This window comes from Nothobranchius furzeri, chromosome 7 (assembly GCF_043380555.1).
Source record: "Nothobranchius furzeri strain GRZ-AD chromosome 7, NfurGRZ-RIMD1, whole genome shotgun sequence".
In the NCBI taxonomy this organism is placed as follows: Eukaryota; Metazoa; Chordata; class Actinopteri; order Cyprinodontiformes; family Nothobranchiidae; genus Nothobranchius; species Nothobranchius furzeri.
In genome coordinates, this window is record NC_091747.1 from 29,011,890 (window position 1) to 29,033,249 (window position 21,360).

At 44.9% G+C, this 21,360-nt stretch overlaps 1 protein-coding gene across 1 annotated transcript in view; it reads left to right on the plus strand.

Moving 5' to 3' along the window:
* Nucleotides 1-21,360, plus strand: part of sspo (SCO-spondin) — a 603,219-nt gene that overhangs the window by 985 nt on the left and 580,874 nt on the right. Inside the window, 4 exon segments of the mRNA XM_054751251.2 lie at nucleotides 367-406; nucleotides 1,529-1,738; nucleotides 6,748-6,830; nucleotides 16,010-16,180. Coding sequence (XP_054607226.2) covers nucleotides 367-406; nucleotides 1,529-1,738; nucleotides 6,748-6,830; nucleotides 16,010-16,180 — 504 coding nt within the window.

The following is a 21,360-nucleotide window of genomic DNA, read 5'->3' on the forward strand; positions in this document are numbered from 1 at the left end:
GCCACCATGCAGCCCAATGTATATAGCCCTATGTATCAGACATATGATTCAAATGTCTGTATTAAAGAGACAGTAGAAGGTGTTCCTTGTGGAATAAAGACAGCTTGGGTGGTCAAAAGAAGCCGCGTGACCGATTCTCCATGTGAATTAGAAAAGATAAACTCTATCTGAGCCGGGCTGTGACCTCACACTTCAACGTCAGCAATGTGCAAACGCCCGCTGCAGTAGTGCATAGTCACTGTTAGCACTAGCTAGCTGTTAGCTTCAGCAGCTAGCAACAGCCTTGTGGAAAGAGAGAAAAACAAGCATCACCACTCAGGTGTATACTGTTCAAATGCAGACTGTGGTCTGGTGTTTGTTGGCTAGCCTTCCACAAGCAGCCGGACTTTTCCACACACTCAGCAGAGTAGGTACTGCTCCCACCAGCAGAAGTTTGCTGCTGATCCTGCAGCGTAATGTCCAAGGTCCAAGCGTAATAATCCTGTTTCCCACCTGCCTCCCCTCCCAGATAGCAAACAATATAGATACCACATGGTATTGTCAACGTTAAAACACTGAATCAACGTCTAAATTTAATATTGAAACAATATTGATTCATCAACTATAGACCTTTACGATTGTATTTCAATTAACCGAAATATTAAAACATTGAAATGCCAACACAACTTCAGATCCATGCCTTTTCACTTATATTTCACTTGAGAGAAATTATTTCAATATGCCTTTTCTGTCAGGATTCATCGGTTTTGCGACATTCATTCAATATCTAGTTTGCATTAAGGTTTCAATGTCAATCATTCTGATGATTCAGATGGAAAATCAGTATTGTTTCAATGTAAGCTTGCTATCTGGGTGTCCTCCCCACTCTCGGTGACCCGAGAGATGCTCTCATGCAGCGCTATCCTGGGTTTCTAATCCATAACATGTCAGGAGTGAGCATCAGATGGTAGAAAGTCCCTGCAGTTCTTAAAGTCTGTTAGAAACAACTAAATACTGATTTAGGTTACCGAGATATTTTACTGGGACTCAGAGTCATAAGCATGTTCCCCAACAGATTAAAATTAAAATCCCATGTGATCTGCTTTTCCACGTTATTTGTATTTAGTTAGCCTCAGTGCGTCTTCCATTAGGACTAAAATATATGTTGCAGGTTTAACGGTTCAGGGTGAATGAGTGAAACAAATGATCATTTACTTCACAGTTAGTTGATTATTCAGACACATTTTCAGAGAAATTGAGCAGAAAGTTCTTCACAGCAGATGGACATTAAGATGAAGCATGCTGTAATGCAGGGCCATTCAAGTTCGGGCCTCGAGTGCCAGTATCCAGCAAGTTTTGGTCGTTTCTTTGGTCCAACACACTGGATTCAGTGGTTGAGTCACCTGTGCAGCAGCTCATCAGGCTCTGCAGAAGTCTGTTAATCACCTGCTGATTGAAGTCAGGTGTGTTGGAGCAGGGTTGAAACTGAAACGTGCTGGACACCGGCCCTCGAGGTCTGAACTTGAACAGCCCTGCTATAATGTTTCAGACGCTGGTGTGATCATGTGGTTGAGGAGAAAGTGGACCGGGTCCTGGCTCCCCGTTTACAGCTGGAAGTGGGCTGCTCTGCTATGTATCAGTACACCACCCAGGGGTGGAGGCTGGACATGGACAGGATGCGCTCCATGCACGGGGGCGATGATGGCATCGCCCTATATTACAGACAACGGGGGATGCAGGCTAGCTGTCTCTTGTACAAGTAAGTAAATATTTCAGCACATGCATTAGCTTACTCGTATGTCTCCATGATGGATGACAACTTATCAGCTTGTGTAACGTTTTGTAGGTGGTTACGTTTAATGCATGGCCAAGAGAATGTAAAAATATTCGAGAAAATGTTAATTTCCATAAAGGTATGGATTATCAATGTTATGGAGCCTTTAATATTTGACTGATGATATAAATAATTACTTTGGGTTGGCCAGAGAAACAACACTTTATAATACTTTGACACAGAGACAAAAATATACTTTATAAACATCAATTATTACTATATTTCCACAACTAATGATGATGCAAGACAACTGATTATAAAGGCTGATTCAAAGTGATATCAACTGAGACCATGAATAATGAAATATGACGTAGGGTGTTTCTGAATCCAGGGGCAGGTTGCTTGTGAGGACGGGTCCTTACAGGTCCCGCAAGGTCGGGTCCTTGTTCGAACTCTAAAACCGGAACCCAGCGGCTCTGAATTCAGACAGTCTAGCTTTCACCTCTACGGTGACCCGTAGGTCCCATTACGGCCGTGGCGGCAGCTACACGCAAAGGAAAAATGCTAAAGCTAGCGAAAATTGAGCAGGGATATTTAGGAGCTACAGCAGCTTCACGTCCATCAACAGTGTTTGTTCACATCCGTTTTCAGGTAAAGCTAATTTATTCTAGAAGCTTTCAGGACTTACATGTTAACTTAGACTGTTTCATGTATGTTTTAAGCTACAGAATGAACTGGTTAAATGTACACAACACATTACTACCCTCTGACCAAAAATGTCCAGCCACAGGTCTGTTCCGGTCCTTCATCCACATCAGGATCCTCCTGCAGCAGATCCAGCTGCACTGTTAAAGATATCGGCCAGAGGCAAAACTCCCCGCCAGTCACAAACATCAGATTTTCTTAAAATTCCAGCCGTGAAAATCCAAAAACTTTTTTCATCTGAGGTTGTAATACTTCTTTACATATGCCATTCAAAGGGAAAAACAGAAACTAGCTTCTTGTCTAAGCCCTGGGCAGCTGGTGACGATTCACAAGAAGCTCTGCTGAAACGGGCGTAGTAAACAACCCCAACTCCGGTCTTTCTGTGCTAGCGTTAAAGCAGAACAATGTGTCATCAGTCAGTTGTAGCTTCTGAAGCCTAGTCGGTCACATTTGTTCTTTCTCTGGGATATGGCGACCAGAACGGATGTTACAGCACTCATTACATCAGCTAAAGCTAACCCTTTCACCTCTATGGTCACCCAGAGTGAGATGGCGCTAGCGCGGGTGCATGCTAGCTGCTTGTCCTCTTTATGCAGTGGTACCTTGCTTTTTACTGGCTTTTATTGGCGTTTTATTGGCTTTCATACATTTTTGTTGTCTCTGATGACTTTTTTGTATGGTGTGGATTCTCTGGTGACATACGATCGAGCTGCGCTGCTGAGGCTTCGTCCTCCCGTTGATGTAGCGGGTTGTGCGCGCTGGGAACCTCACGGATGGTGCTGCTGGTTGGACTGCCCGTGTGCTCTCTCCCCACAAGCCGTGATGTGTCGGCCCTCTGTCCGCCCCAGCTCGAGAAGGAAGCATCGGAGAAGATGGGGAAAGAGAGGTAGCCGGCGCGTGAGACGTCGGGCTGGATCCCTGAAGAAGCGGCTGGTCCGATTCGGCACAGCTTCTGACCCGGTGGCTCAATAGATGTCTTATGGATTACTCGGCGCCCTGCCTAGGGAACTTGGCTGGCTCTGAGGGTGAACTGGCACCGCGCCACGGCCAATCGGCTCGAAGACCTCGCCAGACTGGTGTTTGCTGAGAGAATCTGCGCTCGGTTACGGGCACAGAGTTAGAGGGGACTGGGCCCGTGCGCGATCTCGGTGCCGCAGCCCCGCCGCAGCCCCGGTTTGGTCTGGTCAATGCCAGGTCTGTGCTGAACTAAATTTTTATTCTTTGTGACTTTTTTATTCAGCATGACTTGAGTTTTCTGTGCATCTGTGAGTCCTGGATCTCGTTTGGTGACTCAAGCGCCCTGCTGGAGCTGGTACCACCTGGCTGCTCCTGTTTTAATATCCCCAGATCACGGGGCAGAGGTGGAGGGCTGGTTGTTGTTTTTAAATCCAGCTTTCCTTGTAAACAGCTCACACCCACCATGTCATTTTCTTCCTTTGAACTGTGCTTATTTGAACTGTGAATCTCCCCCCGCCTGCTCGTTGTGCTATTTATCGCCCTCCAAAGACTGACTCTAACTTCCTTAATGATTTCTGTGATCTCGTGGCAGACTGCATCCTAAAATATGACTATGTCCTATTTTTTGGTGATTTTAACATCCATATCTGCTGTCCTGACAATGTGCTTGCTAAAGGCTTTTTGAATTTGCTATATTCATTCAATTTGACTCAATGGGTATCGTCCCCAACTCATGCCAGGGGTCACACCCTGGACCTGGTTCTCTCTTTTGGTCTCCCTGACATGAAACTTGTGACTTTGCCTCCTGTGTTCTCTGACCACTCTCCTATACTCTGTGATGTTACGTTGCCATGTCCTGTCCCTGTGTGTGAAGCTCCCGCTACTAGGTTCAGAGCCCTGGATGCAGAAACTATTTCAGAGTTTGTGGACTGTATGTCTGTAAGGTTAGAGACCTTTAACCCAGATCCATCTAACATTGATCACTATTCACAACACTTTGATGCACTTTGTAATCAGGTCCTGGACGTGGTTGCCCCTCTTAAGCTTTGCAAGTCTAGGCCTAGGAGGGAGCCTTGGCTATCTGATGTCACATGGGCTTGTAGGCAGGCGTGTAGAGCCTCTGAGAGAAAGTGGAAAAAGGATGGCCTACAGGTCTCGCGTGAGTTGTTCAGAGCATCACTGGTTGCTTATCAGGATGCTGTGAGGGCTGCCAGAACGGCCTATTTTGCATACATCATCGAAACAAACTCCAAGAATCCCAAGATTCTCTACAAAACACTGAACTCTGTTCTGGAGTATCAGGAGCCTAGCTTCATGTCTCCTACAGCTGCTGGAAACTCTGAAGATTTTCACAAATTCTTTGTTCATAAAGTTATCGGGCATTAGAGCAGCTATTTCTGGTAACTCTATTGACCCTGTTCCAGTTCCTCCATCACCACCCACCCTGAGCTCCCTCAATATTGTTTCTTATTCTGAGCTGAGTAAGCTTGTTGCAAGGCAGAAGCCATCTGGCTCTCCACTTGACGTTCTGCCGCCTCGTCTCTGGAAGGCTGCCTTTCCGTGTCTTGGCCCTTCACTTGGTCAGATTATCAATGGGAGCCTCAGCACAGGTGTGGTCCCAGCTGCTTTGAAAGCAGCAGTTGTTCGGCCGACCCTGAAGAAACCTGGTGCTGATGTCTCTGTGATCGAAAATTACAGGCCTATCTCTACCCTGCCTTTTACATCAAAACTGCTTGAGAAAGTCGTTTATCAGCAGCTGGTCTCACATTTAGCTGACTCTGATCTGTTTGAGGTTTTCCAATCAGGGTTCAGGTCTGGCCATAGCACAGAGTCAGCTCTACTGAGGGTCTTAAATTATATCTATCTATCACTAGATCAGGGTACATCTGTGGTGCTTCTGTTGTTAGATCTGACAGCAGCCTTTGACACAGTTGACTACGCGATTCTACTTGGAACGATGGGTTGGGATCAAAGGGTCTGCTCTGGATTGGTTTAGTTCGTATCTCCACAACAGGACATTCTGTGTTAAACTGGGTGATGTTTTTTCTTCTTGGGAGGGGCTCCGCTGGGGGGTCCCGCAGGGATCGATCCTTGGTCCTCTTTTGTTTGCAATTTATCTGCTTCCTCTGGGGTCAATCTTTCGTAAACATGGCCTATCGTTCCATCTCTACGCTGACGATTGCCAGATTTACTCTCCATTGTGTCAGGAGAAAGGTCACTCAATCCAGTCCTTTGTGTCCTGTCTTAATGAGGTAAAGTCTTGGTTAATGGCCAACTTTCTGCATCTGAATGAGGGAAAGACAAAGCTCATTGTTTTTCACCCCAATAGCAGTGCTGTGGGTCGTTATGTTGATCTTGGCCCTCTTTCTCCCAACTCAAAACCAGTTGTCCCCAGTCTGGGGGTGAAAATTGATGCTGGACTTAAATTTGATGCTCACATCAACTCTGTGATCCGGTCCAGTTTCTTTCACCTGAGATGCCTTGCAAAAATCAAGCCTATGCTGTCAAGAGCCCATCTGGAGCGGGTACTCCATGCTTTTGTAATTTCTAGACTTGATTACTGCAACCGTCTACATCACTGCGTCGCCTACAGGTTGTGCAGAACAGCACAGCCAGGTTCCTGACTGGGTCACGGAAGGTGCTTTATAAATAAAGCTTTGATTGATTGGACTTGGGCACGTTCAACACATGTCTTAAGGCTGTGCTTGGCATTTAATGCACTGATTTATTATCGTGATTGTTCAGTAAAACAATGTTGATTTTATATTTCCTCATCAGGTTGATGCAGTGATAGCATGCTCCTGTTGTATTGCTGTGTGTCCCTTTTCTTTTTCTTTTCTCTCTCCTTCTGCAGGTCTAGAAGCAGACTCTTGTTCGTCACTGATCGTTTTTCTCTTTCACCCCTGTTTCTGTGTCTGGTTGGAATTACAAGCATTCAAAAAACTATAACAATAAAGGTTTAAGTATCAGGCGTGACATTAAAAGCAGAAGCTTTGATGCTCCACATGAGAGTAAATCTCTAAGGCTTGTCACCAGCATTCAGACATTAATTCTGTTTGCTTCACAGCCAGACAGGACACAGTAACATAAATAAATAAATAATTAAAAAAAAAAATTCCAGAATGGCCACTATACAGGCTGCAGCAACATCCCCCCTCCCCATGCTCAAAGACTGAAGTGCACGAGAGATGTCTGCAATTTGTGTATTCCTAATAAAGTAAACTACTTCTACAGCCTGATATAATATAATATGTATCTTAATGGCAAAACCCATTTGACAGCAGATTTCTTTTAATTCTGATCAAATTGTTTTGTTTTCTCGTGACATTCAGACCTCCAGAAACGGAGAGCCAGATGGTTAACAGGACAGTACGGGCATGCTGTGAAGGATGGGGAGGACCTCATTGCTCTCAAGGTAAAAATAAACACTTTTATGTACATGCCAGTTGGCTGAAAATTCAAAGGGTTCAATGAAATAGAAATGTCTTAAGCTAAGGTTAATAACTGGCATGAAAATAACATTTTTATTGTTCATGGTGAGTTACACACTCCTGTGCCTTCCTGGAAAGGCCTGCTCAGGGGTTCTGGGGAGGAGGGGCCATCGGATTGTGGAACCTCCAGCAATGTGGTTTTTGTTCTGGCCCTGGATTTATGGACCAGTCCTTTACCCTTATTCAGGCAGGCCTGGAGGGTGCATTGGTGTTTACCTAAAACCAATCTACATGTGTTTTGTGGACTGGAAGGAGGCATTTGACCACATCTCTTGGGGGGTGGCCTGTTGGGGAGACTTTGGGGGTATGGGGTACCAGGCCCTCTGATACAGGTTGTTAGGCCCCTGTATGACTGAGCTTGGTCGACATTGATGGCAGTAAGTTGAGCTTGTTCCTGGTGAGAGTTGGACTCCGCTTTTGTCACTGATTGTGTTTATTCATTGGCATAGCCAGTGTGGTGAGGAGATCGGTTTGGTGTCCTGAGAATAAGGTCTCTGCATTTTGCAGATGATGTGGTCCTGTTGGCTTCATCAGAAAGTGATCTCCGGCTTTTACTGGGGTGGTTCGCTGCTCAGTGTGAAGCAGTTGGGATGATCATCAGCTCCTCTAAATCCGAGACCATGGACTTGAGACGGAAAGGGTAGAATGCCTTCTCTGGGTCAGCAATGAGGTCCTGCCCCAAGTGAAGACATTTAAGTATCTTAGGGTCTTGTTCACCAGTGAGGAGGAGGTGGAGCGTGTGATCAGTCGGGGGATTGATGCTATGTCTGCAGTGATGCAGGCGTTGTACTGGTCTGTCATGGTGAAATGAGAGCTGAGCTGGAAGGTGAAGCTCTTGATTCATCAGTCTACATTCCTACCCTCACCTATGGTCACAAATTTTGTGTAGTGTCCAAAAGAATGAAATGAGGGGCTGAAAGTAGATCCGTTGCTCCTCCACATCAAGAGGAGCCAGTTGAGGTGGCTCAGGCATCTGCTCAGGAAGACTCCTTGATTTCTCCCTGGTGAGGTGTACCCAAAACCTAAACTGTGATTTCTCAAAAACCATAAAAGATATCAACATGGTTTGCCACCTTATTGTGGTGGAGGGGTTTGAGTGTCCCAATGATCGTAAGAGCTAAGTTGTCTGAAGCTTTATGCATCTGGTAGGGTCAACCAGGTTTTTCGTGATTGGTCCATAATGGTGGGCCAATCGCAGCGTGCTATCTGCTTTGTGAACTAGTCACAGTGCTTTATCCGCTTTTTGGGCCAGTCAGGGCCCTCTCTTCGTCTGGTGGGTGGGATGATGCAACATAGAGGAACAAGATGGCGACAGCTCATTTTATGGTTCTTTTCCTTATCAAAACGCAAGAGAATGAGACAACTTTGTCTTTACAGAGTGTTTTTTTATTTTTATTTGTACAGTTCAGTAATACATCACCATTAACTTGGGACAGCGTTCAGCCAGAATGCAAAGGGCCTCCGGCTGCATCTCAGAAAAAGCCTGCTTACACCGAAAATGCGACCCCAGTTATACTTTTTACTGATGTCACTCCTGCATAGCTTAGGAAATGGGTCTCACATACACATGAATTGGAAACTGTTTGGGGAATCTTTCCCAGCAACCCATGCAACAAAACAGGAACCATCTGCTGCTCTTGACTTCCCGATAAACATTCAGATAAATGTTAGTCTTACTGGAAATTATGCAAACTTGACTGAAAACAGGATATTAAACATCACGCACACAAACACAGCTCTTGGCTCCTACAATCCCCCCCATGGGGGTCACAACCCCCAACAACAATCTGGCTAAATAATAGGGATGAGCGAGTACACCACTATCTGTAACTGTATCTGTATCTGTTCAACCATCTAAATTATCTGTATCTGTATCTGTACTCGGAGTGAGCGTGGCCTAACCCGGAAGTTGGTGTAGTTTAACTGGAAGTGGGTGTGGTTTACATTAATATGTTATTTTAAGTCTGATCAGACTCAGAGTTGAGATTAAATGTTTTTGATCACAATAGTAAAGGAACTATTACAGAACAAGTTTTTCAATAAAGTCAGAACATTAATATTTAAGTGCATGAATTAAGAGCAAGAGAGAAGAAAAGATCTTTTCTATAGCACCTCTCAAGATAAAAATCACGGGGCGCTTCACAAAAACAAAACATGTAAAATAGAAAAAAGAATTTAGAAAATGATTAAAATATATTTTAAATGAGCAAAAAATAGACTATTCTGATTAAAAAATGTAAAGAAAGAGAGAGAGAGAGAGAGAGAGAGAGAGAGTGAATAAGAAAGAGGGAGTGGATCCTGAGGAAGAGAAGAGAGAGGGAGGAAAAAAAAACCCGACCGGCGAGCGGCAGTGACTGACACAGCACGAGCCGTTTTCAGCTCTTTCTTGTCAAATGCACCACGTATGTTATGAAAAAAGTAACTTTAAATAACTTTAAAGTAACTTTAAAAAGTAGCAAACTGAAGAAAACATAGGGAGTACTGAAGAAACATTAACAGTGAAGCAAGCAGAGAGATCCATTACTGTCTGTGTGTGTGCGTGGATGAACTGGACGCGGACTGAGCTGTGAGCTCCCGGCTGCTGAGTTGTGTGTGTAGGAAGGGGCGGGCGCTCTATGTGATTGGCCAATCACAGAGCGTGAAGACAGTCAGTTACACAATGAGGATTTTCCTTCAGCACGGTTACAGATATTTACGGGTTTTCCTCGTTTCATGCTCGTACTCATCAAAAATGCTTTATCCATACCGGATACTCGTCTGAAACAAGTATCCAGCTCATCCCTACTAAATGATTGTTGACATAAACCATTAAATGAATGTTAAATGAATAAATGACAAACACAATGCGACCTGTAACTAAAAGCAAAAACACAACATAATATGTAATGATTAAGTAACTGCAGGTCAACACTTGATGAGTACATAGACATGAAGTATCAGCTGTAAGACACAACTTGGATTGTGACGTCTTTAACCAACCCATTAATACATCAAAATGTACGCACACACTGTAAGAAGTCAAAAACTGTCCGCTGCTCTTAACAGGAAAAATTCTTTCTTGACCTCCTGGCCCAAACAGGATGATCACATAAAGCACAGAGTGAGCATACAAATCTAGCCTAAGCATATGGTAGACATTAGGCAACATTGAATCAACAAAAGAGCACACATAAGAGAAAATGAACCGATTAAACCTTTCAACAGAGAATAAAAATCATGAGTATAATTGAGTATGATTACTCTTAGCAACATTTCAACCAGTAACTGCATGTGAATATGCGGTTAAAAATGTAAAATTTTATGAAAGAAACGATTGACGTGGATACGACTAAGCGATGTGGGTGTGGCTGAACCTACAGAAAACATAACAGTGAGTGTGATGAGTATACTTGATGTAATAACACAACTGCTCAACCAAAATAAAGAATGGAGTCAGAGTCCCAGTTGCAGAGCTGAAAAAATGGAGTTAAGTAAAACACAAGAATCAAGTTCAGTTTTAATGATGACTGCTGCATGGGTCTTGTCGCTGGAAGAGGACTTTGAGGCCAATTCCTTAGTTGAGTACATGTAACAATATCAACAACATTCCTTACGAGACGCAAAGATTACTCATCAGCCATCTCGTTCTCCAGACACTTTGGGAATCGTGCTGAGTCCACTGCAGCCATTTCCATTTGCACGTATTGAGACGAAGCAGCAAGGTTCATTTGGGCAGCCAGATTTCGCTCCCACAGTTTCCTCACAACAGGTAGGATGCAACATGCCAATAGAGAAATCAGAATTAGTACTACTATTGCACTAATTCCTGCCTTTACCAAGATAGCTCCTGTTACAAGCCAATTTACTGGGCTAGCTCCACTCTTCTAGATTTTACTAATATCTCAGGGTTTGACTTGTAATCGATGTAGTGAGCATGACAATGCCAGCTACCAACAAACCCTCTTACTCTGTAGAAAGTTGATCAGCAATCACCACAATCCCAGAGCTTCTAATTCTGACCAAAATTAGTTCAAGCAGACAAAGAGGAGGTGCAAACACACTTACACACACCCTCAGTCCATGAAGCTTATGTACACTTCTAGTTAAGACCCTTGCCAGCTGTTCCTTTTATGCTGAGGAGACAACTGACTTTACCTGTAGCCTAGGATGGAGGAAACACTTTTTCAATTACACAAAGGGATGGCATTTACAACCAGCATCTCACCTTTGCTCGGTTACCGACAGGAGGAGACCCCACTTGTAAATCCTTTTTGCGTTCTACAAATCTGAGGAACTAGGTTTTATTTCACACAGAATAAAAAAGAATAATAATCCAAACAAAACCCCGACAAAGCGGGTTAAAAAGTGAAACTACTCTTTGCCAATAAACCAAGTTATAGCAAAGTTGAGCTGAATAAGCTCTCCAAAAATGACACTAGGTCAGATTATCACAGACAAAAAGCTCAAAGCAAAATCCTCCTTCTTTCCATCTCTCTACCTCACAAACTCTTCCCATCAAAGGCCTACTCTCCTAAAAACTCTCAAAAGCCTTTCTCCAAAAAGCTCAGTCCATGACTGACTGACTCTCACTCATCCCATCAAGCTCTTCTCTTAAACAGACCCAATATCTTCCTTTTATTCACTCCGTCCCCTCCCTCACAGTGATTTCTTTGTTTCCTGCTTCAGACTTCAGACTTCCAGGTCACGTGTTCCTCTTCTTCTTGTTACTTTTCCAACGGCCCCGAAGAGACCATAAATCTTGGATGTCATGATGTCACCTTTTCCTCTCCCAGTCTTTATCCGTTCACTTGTTTCTTCTTCTCAGCACCTCCTGCAGGCCTCCTTTCTTCTCCTTTGGGATTACATCACCTCCTTTCGTAGCCATTGGTCAGCAGAGGGAGACGTGCGGTTACCCCTCCCTTTTCTTCTGCCCAGGATCAAATGGTCATCTCCAGCATTAGCTGGACACGATGTTTTATTTATATGTTTATAGCATCTTGACCAACTCAACAGAGGATAAACGATAACATACATGCTTACTCCCAACATCTGTTCAGGTCAAAACAAGTTATATCCACAACATGAATCGTTTGACCATATCAGCAGAGTGAAGGCACATCACTAATTTACGACATCACAGTTCAGGGGGCTAGAAGGCTGCCATGGACACACACACACAAACATGATAAGAGAAGGTAACAGGCCTTAACTTGGTTTCACACACACACAGATACACCTCGTAGAGCCTAGAATTGATTTCACATAATGAGAGACGTAATCCAGACTTAATTCCATACATTAAAAAGTCTGATTATACTCCATACAACAGCTCCCCACTTATTCAATTTGAGGGCTAAGACATCTAAGGACCAGCTTTCCCTGCCTGCATTCTCCTTCAGCTCTATCTTTAAATATTTCAACTTGCTCATACCTTCAGTAAATGCACCATCAGGAGCCGTAATACTCGGAATGTTAGTGCAACATTCTTGCCCATTTGAGCTTAGAAACTTACAGAGCCCACCCCTCTCGGCCAACAGCCAGTCCAAAGCCTGGTCGTGCTGCAAAGTCATTGTGGCTGTGGCATGAAGCTGCTCGCCGAGGAGGTTGAGGTTATTTGCTGTGTAATTTAAGATTCTTTGCTGATTAAAATAAACATAGTTGATCTATTTCACATTCTTATTTATTATCCAGGGAAGAATTGACTCTACACCAGCTATTACCTCATCTCTTGCTTGAAATTCAATGGGAATTCCTGTCGGCAACCCTATGGCATTTAAATGTACTTTATAATCAAACACATCATACCTCTTTGTCCTACGTCTATTGGTAGTCTCCAACTGAAGTAATTCACTCACACCTTCATGCAAGATAGTCACTGGAACTTTCATACGTACTAGCGTATACAACCCAACCCAAAAACTTGGCAAAACATTCATTAGAACATCACCACCACACATCAAGTAGCTGTCGACCACTGGAATGTCTTGCTCACCTAGTAGATCAAGAGTAGAAATCGTCATTGAGATGTCATCACAATCCTGACTAAGAGTTACATGGTTTTCATACCAAATAGGGGTGTCAATAAGAAGTGGTGTCATATTTGCATGTGGGAACCAGGATAATACCAAAGTGACTTTACAGTTGACAGATGTATTACCTACGTCCACTCCTCCATCGTCAGCAAAACCTCCACTTGCAAAACATTCATAATCAGCACTATAGTCAATTTTGTAGTCTGTTGGAGGACCATTTTGGTCTGTTTGGATTGCAAATTGGGCACATTCATCTAGGATGTTATATTCTGCATATTTTTTAACATATTTGTACTTATCTCGTGTACCATGGAGCAATCAGCATCAAAGTCCTCACAATGGCAACTTAAGAAGAGGTGGAATCTTTTAATTGATCTCTATTTCCTCTCTAGTCCTAGATGTGCGCCGTTGTGCAATGGCAAATTCACTAGAAGTATATTTTTCTGGAACCACCTCAGGTAGCATTCCAGGTGCTTGAGCGCACACTATGCAGTCATTATGAGTCATTTCTCTTGTCGTATACAAAGCCCATTTATACCAACTATTTTGCATGGCAACATCCCAAAGCCTATCCTTTATAGGCGTGGTCTGCTCGCCCTAGGGGAGATAGGTCCTATGTTTCTTCCGGACCGAGGTCTAATTGGCACAAATGATGGCTTAGTTACAGCTTTGAGATTGATTACTTCTAGTTCATTTTGTCCTCCCCGAGTAAGATTACAAACATGGTTACTAACAGAGGTTGCTGTACGAGAACCAGATTTCATGGCTACACCTCCTGTGGGAGTTGTAGGACTAACAGGTGGCTTAGTGGTTATGCTTCTCAACTTGCTAATTGGCGTTGTTTTGGATATTAACCCTTTAGGCGCCATAGTTTTTTCAGTAAACTATGAATTTTTTATATCACTATTTAAAGAGCTTGTAGCTTAAATCTGGTTAGAGGTAGAGGAATATTATAAATTAGAAAAATCTTCAGTATGAGCCAAATTTTGTGACAGGAAGAAATTCACTCACATAATTTGCATATTATGACATCATCAGGTGGCATCCATATTGGATTGCATCACATTTGCAGATATTTTTAAATGTTTTTGTCTTATTTTCTTAGTGTTGTTTTTGTTTATGATACATATATACATATTCCTATGTAGACATATATAACTATGCATGTATATATAATATTTATTACTTTATTGGTATTTTGTTATGTTTACTGCATATCAATCAAGAACAGTGTTTTTGGTGCTTCAGTGTCATGAACACATTTCATTCACCCCTTCTTTGGTTTATTTTGTGTATAATTGTTATACACACACACACACACATATATATATATGTATATATATATATATATATACATATACATATATATGTATATATATACATATACATATGTATATGTATATATATATATATATATATATATATATATATATATATATATATATACATATATATATATATGTATATATATATATATGTATATATATTTATATGTGTATACACATATATATATATATACATATATATATACATATATATATATATATATATATATATATACACATATAAATATATATATATATATATATATATATATACATATATACATATATACATATATACATATATATATATATATATATAGGAATGCCAAATCAAGGAATCACTTCTCTGACTAGAAACTTAACCACTGTTTCTGAACCTAGATCTTTAGAGGGAACGGCTTCAATCCACCGACTAAATCTGTCAGTAATCACCAACATGTACCATTTCCTATGCACAGATTTGCTTTATTAAAGTCCCCAGCTATTATGTGTACTCCGTCTGAATGAGCCTGCTGCTGTTTGGCTAAAAAGTGATGCAGCTGGTCGAGTGCAGCGCTAACGTTAGCATTAGGTGGGATATAAACAGCAGTAGCAATGACTAGCGTTAGCTCCCGTGGCAGATAGAATGGTCTGCACTGGACAGACAGAGCCTTTAAGTCTGATGAGCAAAAGGTGTTTATTCCTTTGCTGTTTCGGCACCAGTCTTCATGCACATAAACACAGAGTCCTCCTCCTCTGGTCTTACCTGAGCTTTTATTCCAATCAAGGCGATGGAGCACATAGCCAGTTAGCTCAACGCTGGTTTCTGGAATGTGCGGGTGGAGCCAGAATTCCGTAATAATGAGCAAACAACAATCACAAATGGTGCGGTTGTAAGCAAGCTGTGATTGCAGATCATCCATTTTGTTGGCAAGAGACTGGGCATTTAGGAGCAGAATGGATGGTAGCAGCAGGTGGTGTGGTTTCCTCCTTAGCTGTGCTAGTAGGCCTGCTCGGCAGCCTAGCTTCTGTTTCCTGTCTCTGTGCCGTCTATGACGCCTTGCATAGCCGACAACAGTCCATGGAGCTCCGGCTGGTCTGGCTATCTCTGGTGGAATATTGTATGTCCAGGTGAAATCCACCGTTACTTTAGTATTTAGCTGAGATTTGATGGCCAGTATTTCCTGGAGTGAGTATTTAATAAGCCCATGGCAGAAGTGGCCTGATAAAACAACAAGACAACCTAAAAGACAAACAATTGTGCCTAGTTGCTGGGAGCCGTGAGCCACTGCGTCCGTGCATGCCTCCATTGATCAACAGTTAAATACAGACCAGGGCCAGATGGCCAAGCTCTGTCTTCATCAAAACAGACAGGTCAACGCCCGCACCACTGTAGATGCAACATCAAGTTCTCACATTACAGTTTTCCCTCATTTGTGAACAAGACCTTTAGATACTCCTCCACCAGAAAAGTCAAATGATCACTGCTGGTTTCCACCAGCAGTTTCAGGGGTTGCCGTCACAACACTCACAACCTCTCTGCGACAACTACTTAGGTCAGCCATCATCTCCATTGTCAAGGTGACAGCTGATCTGAGCTGTTGCTGCAGGATGCTTGATACCCAGGAAGGATTTCCCATTGACAATCCTACCAAGAGGAGGCTGCTGACCTTGCCATTTGATCTGAACAGTTTTCTAACATCAAATGCTGCCAGGTGCATGATTTTTTGAGTGCTGTAACATTTGCTGTTGTTATTTCAAATCATACCCCTGTCCTTTAACTCTTAGGTGTGGGGGTACGTGGTCAGTGCTTCACCACGTGGAACTGTGTGGACTTCCCTGGTGTTCATAACTCCTCACTCATGCCCATGGAGCAATGCTGCAGCAGCCTGTGGGGGCTGAGCTGGAGAAATGCCTCTGACCACACTTGTCTAATCTGCACCTACACTTTGCTCTCAGGTTTGCTACCTTTATAGCTGCTTTATCACCCCACAGAAATGTAGATGTATCACTGACTTTGATGCATTGCTCTGAGCTAAATTAAGCTTACTTTTAAATCCATGTGTTTTTTTTTATGGTTACAGCTTGTTTGGTTGACCATTCTTTGTTGTACTGTTTTTAGATTGTTTTTATGCTTTCAATTCAATTCAAGTCTATTTATATAGCGCCAAATCTCGACAAGCGTCGTCTCAAGTCACTTCACATAGTAAACATTGCAGCACAGGTCAGGGGCCTCATTTATCAAGCTTGCTTACACATAAAACTGGGTCGGAAAACTGCGTAAGCAACTTTCCACGCAAACTTTGGGATTTGCGAAAGAAAACTTAGCGGAAAAATGTCGTCGTCGTCGTCGTCTTCCTCCGCTTATCCGGGTCCGGGTCGCGGGGGCAGCATCCCAACTAGGGAGCTCCAGGCCGTCCTCTCCCCGGCCTTGTCCACCAGCTCCTCCGGCAGGACCCCAAGGCGTTCCCGGACCAGATTGGAGATGTAACCTCTCCAACGTGTCCTGGGTCGACCCGGGCGCCTTCTGCCGGCAGGACATGCCCGAAACACCTCCCCGGGGAGGCGTCCAGGAGGCATCCTGACCAGATGCCCAAACCACCTCAACTGGCTCCTTTCGATCCGGAGGAGCAGCGGTTCTACTCCGAGTCCCTCCCGAATGTCCGCGCTCCTCACCCTATCTCTAAGGCTGAGCCCGGCCACCCTACGGAGGAAACTCATTTCGGCCGCTTGTATCCGCGATCTCGTTCTTTCGGTCATTACCCAAAGCTCATGACCATAGGTGAGGATTGGGACGTAGATCGACCGGTAAATCGAGAGCCTGGCTTTCTGGCTCAGCTCCCTCTTCCCCACGACAGATCGGCTCAGCGTCCGCATCACTGCAGACGCCGAACCAATCCGCCTGTCGATCTCCCGATCCCTCCTACCCTCACTCGTGAACAAGACCCCGAGATACTTAAACTCCTCCACTTGAGGTAGGACCTCTCCCCCCCGACCCGGAGGTGGCAAGCCACCCTTTTCCGGTCGAGAACCATGGTCTCAGATTTGGAGGTGCTGATCCTCATCCCAGCCGCTTCACATTCGGCCGCGAACCTACCCAGCAAGAGCTGAAGGTCAGAGCTGGATGAAGCTAGGAGGACCACATCATCCGCAAAAAGCAGAGACGAGATTCTCCTGCCACCAAACTAGACACACTCCACACCACGGCTGCGTCTAGAAATTCTGTCCATAAAAGTGATGAACAGAACCGGTGACAAAGGGCAGCCCTGGCGGAGTCCAACCCTCATTGGGAACAGGTCCGACTTACTACCGGCTATGCGGACCAAACTCACGCTCCTCTGGTAAAGGGACTGAATGGCCCTTAACAGAAAGCCACCCACCCCATACTCCTGGAGCGTCCCCCACAGGGTGCCCCTGGGGACACGGTCATAAGCCTTCTCCAAATCCACAAAGCACATGTGGATTGGTTGGGCAAACTCCCATGCCCCCTCCATCACCCTTGCAAGGGTATAGAGCTGGTCCACAGTTCCACGGCCAGGACGAAAACCACATTGCTCCTCCTCTATCTGAGATTCAACTATCGATCGGACCCTCCTCTCCAGTACCTTGGAGTAGACCTTTCCAGGGAGGCTGAGTAGTGTGATCCCCCTATAGTTGGAACACACCCTCAGGTCACCCTTCTTAAAGATGGGGACCACCACCCCGGTCTGCCACTCCCTAGGAACTGCCCCCGATGACCACGCAATGTTGTAGAGACGTGTCAACCATGACAGCCCTACAACATCCATAGCCTTGAGATACCCAGGACGAACCTCATCCGCCCCCGGGGCTCTGCCGCTGTGTAGTTGTTTGACTACCTCAGCAACTTCTGCCCCCGAGATCGGACAGTCCATCCCCAGGCCTCCCAGCTCTGGTTCCTCCTCGGAATGCGCATTGGTGGGCCTCAAAGTATTCCTTCCACCGTCCGACTATAGCCTCAGTTGACGTCAGCAGCTCCCCATCCCCACTGTAAACAGTGTGAGCGAGTTGCTGCCTTCCTCTCCTGAGGCGCCGGACAGTTTGCCAGAACCTCTTTGGAGCCGATCGATAGTCTTTCTCCATGGCCTCACCAAACTCCTCCCACGCCCGAGATTTTGCCTCGGCAACTGCCACTGCTGCACCCCGCTTGGCTATCAGGTACCTGTCTGCTGCCTCCGGAGACCCACAGACCAGCCACGCCCTGTAGGCCTCCTTCTTCAGCCTGACGGCTCCCCGAACCTCTGGTGTCCACCAGCGGGTACGGGGGTTGCCACCACGACTGGCACCGGCCACCTTACGACCACAGCTAGCAACAGCCGCCTCGACAATCGCAGAGTGGAACAAGGCCCACTCGGACTCAATGTCACCCACTGCTCTCGGGACGTGGTCAAAACTCTGCCGGAGGTGGGAGTTGAAGACCGTCTTGACAGGTTCTTCTGCCAGGCGTTCCCAGCAGACCCTCACTATGCGTTTGGGTCTGCCAGGTCTACGCGGCATGTTCCCTTGCCATCTGATCCAACTCACCACCAGGTGGTGATCAGTTGACAGCTCCGCCCCTCTCTTCACCCGGGTGTCCAAAACATACGGCCGCAGGTCAGATGATACGACTACAAAATCTATCATCGACCTGTGACCTAGGCTGCCCTGGTACCAAGTGTACCGGTGGGCATCCTTATGTTCGAACATGGTGTTCGTTATGGCCAAACTGTGGCTTGCACAGAAGTCCAATAACAAAACACCGCTCGAGTTCTGATTAGGTGGGCCGTTCCTCCCAATCACACCCCTCCAGGTCAAGCTGTCATTGCCCACGTGAGCATTGAAGTCCCCCAGCAGGACAATGGAGTCCCCTGATGGAGCACTATCTAGCACTCGTCCCAGGGACTCCAAAAAGGGTGGGTACTCTGAACTGATATTTGGCCCATAAGCACAAACAACAGTCAGGACCCGTTCCCCGACCCCGAAGGCGCAAGGAAGCTACCCTCTTGTCCCCCGGGGTAAACCCCAACACACAGGCAGAGAGTCTCGGGGCTAACAAAAAGCCAACCCCAGCCCTCCGCCTCTCACCCGGAGCAACTCCAGCAAAGTAGAGTGTCCAACCCCTCTCCAGGTCTCGGGTTCCAGAGCCAATGCAATGTGTCGAGGTGAGTCCGACTATATCTAGCCGGTACCGCTCAACCTCTGCCACAAGCTCCGGCTCCTTCCCCGCCAGCGAGGTGACGTTCCATGTCCCAAAAACTAGTTTTCTTGTCCGGGGATTGGACCGCCAAGGCTCCCGCCTTGGTCTGCCACCCAATTCGCATTGCACCGGACCCTTCATGTTCCTCCTGCGGGTGGTGGGTCCACAGTTGGATGAGCCCATGTATCCGGTTCGGGCTGGGCCCGGCCGGGCCCCATGGGCGAAAGCCCGGCCACCGGGCGCTCGCTCACAGGCCCCAACCCCAGGCCTGGCTCCAGGGTGGGACCCCGGTAACCCTCCGGGCCGGGTACTCCGACTCTTCGTTTTAACCGCCATGAAAAATCCTTCGAACCGTTCTTTGTCTCACCCTTCACCTAAGACCAATTTGTCATGGGAGACCCTACCAGGGGCACTAAGTGCCCCAGACAACATAGCTCCTAGGATCATTAGGGCACTCAAACTCCTCCACCACGATAAGGTGACGGTTCAAGGAGGACTTTGGGATTTACGAAAGAAAACTTAGCGGAAAAATGTGCGCAACTTTAAGTTGACTAAGGACCTGGCTTACGCACATGTTGGACATGGAGAGCACCTGCAGTGCTGCTGCTGAGAAGATACAATTATGAAATCCTGCAGCATTATTTCAAATAGAACAAGACCCCCCCACACGCACACACTCTCTCACACACACACACACACACACACACACACACACACACACACACACACACACACACACACACACACAGCCTGAAGCGCAAAATACAGAATGCAGAATATCAGCAGGAGGACACATTGAGACAGAATGTCATACGTCTGTGACAGTGTGCATGTACATTTACAAAATGAAATCCATCACACAGGTAGAATTTTAACCAGCCTAGCGCTGTTCCTTCCTCACTTACCGAGGAAGAAGAAATCACATTAGGGAGGATGCTAATGATTTTGTTTCTAATAGAATTAATATTACTGGTGAAAAATCCCATAAAGTTGTTGCTGCTGAGGGCTAAGGGAATAGATGGTTCAGAGCTATGATTCTGTGTAAGTTTGGCAACTGTACTGAAAAGAAATTTTGGATTAGTCTTATTCTCCTCAATTAGCGATGAAAAATAAGCAGTTCTAGTTTGTCGAAGCTTGTTTTTATAAAGCACAAGACTATTTTTCCAGGATAAGTAGGACTCCTCCTTGTGTGTAGAGCGCCATGTTCTCTTCAATTTACTAGAGTTTCGTTTTAAAGTTCGTAAATCAGAATTAAACAAGTGGCAACATAATCTAATGCCACGCTTAAAGAAGACGTAATATTATGAACTAAAGCATCAATTTATTGAAGGACTAGAAATTAAAAATATTGCCCTCTGCTACATGCCTCTGAGATGCTGAGGACAGTAAAGATGGAACAGTTGATTTAAAAGATGCAACTGCGTTGTCAGATTGAGACCGACTATAGTGAAATTTACTTTCATGTCTCAAGAACTCAGTTATAAAAAACTGAAAGGTTATAAGAAAGTGGTCCGAGAGGACTGGATTATGTGGAAATATCATTATTTCCTCACACTATATGCCATAAGTCAGCACAAGGTCTAATGTATTATGATGGCAGGAGTGGGTGGAGCTATGTATTCTTTGGGTAAAACCAATTGAGTCTAAGATATTACTAAAGGCTACATTGAGGCTATCATTTTCAATGTCCACATGAATGTTAAAATCCCCCACTATAATGACCTTATCAGTATTTAGCACCAGATCAGATAAAAAGTCAGAGATCTGATCCAAAAACTCAGAGTAAGGGCCTGGTGGACGATACAAAACTACAAACAAGAGTGGTTTTACAGTTTTGCAATCTGGATTAGGAAAACTAAGAATAAGATATTCAACAGAAGTGTAACTATTAATTGGTAAGGGACTGATTAATAGGTCTGAATGAAAAATGGTTGCTACTCCTCCT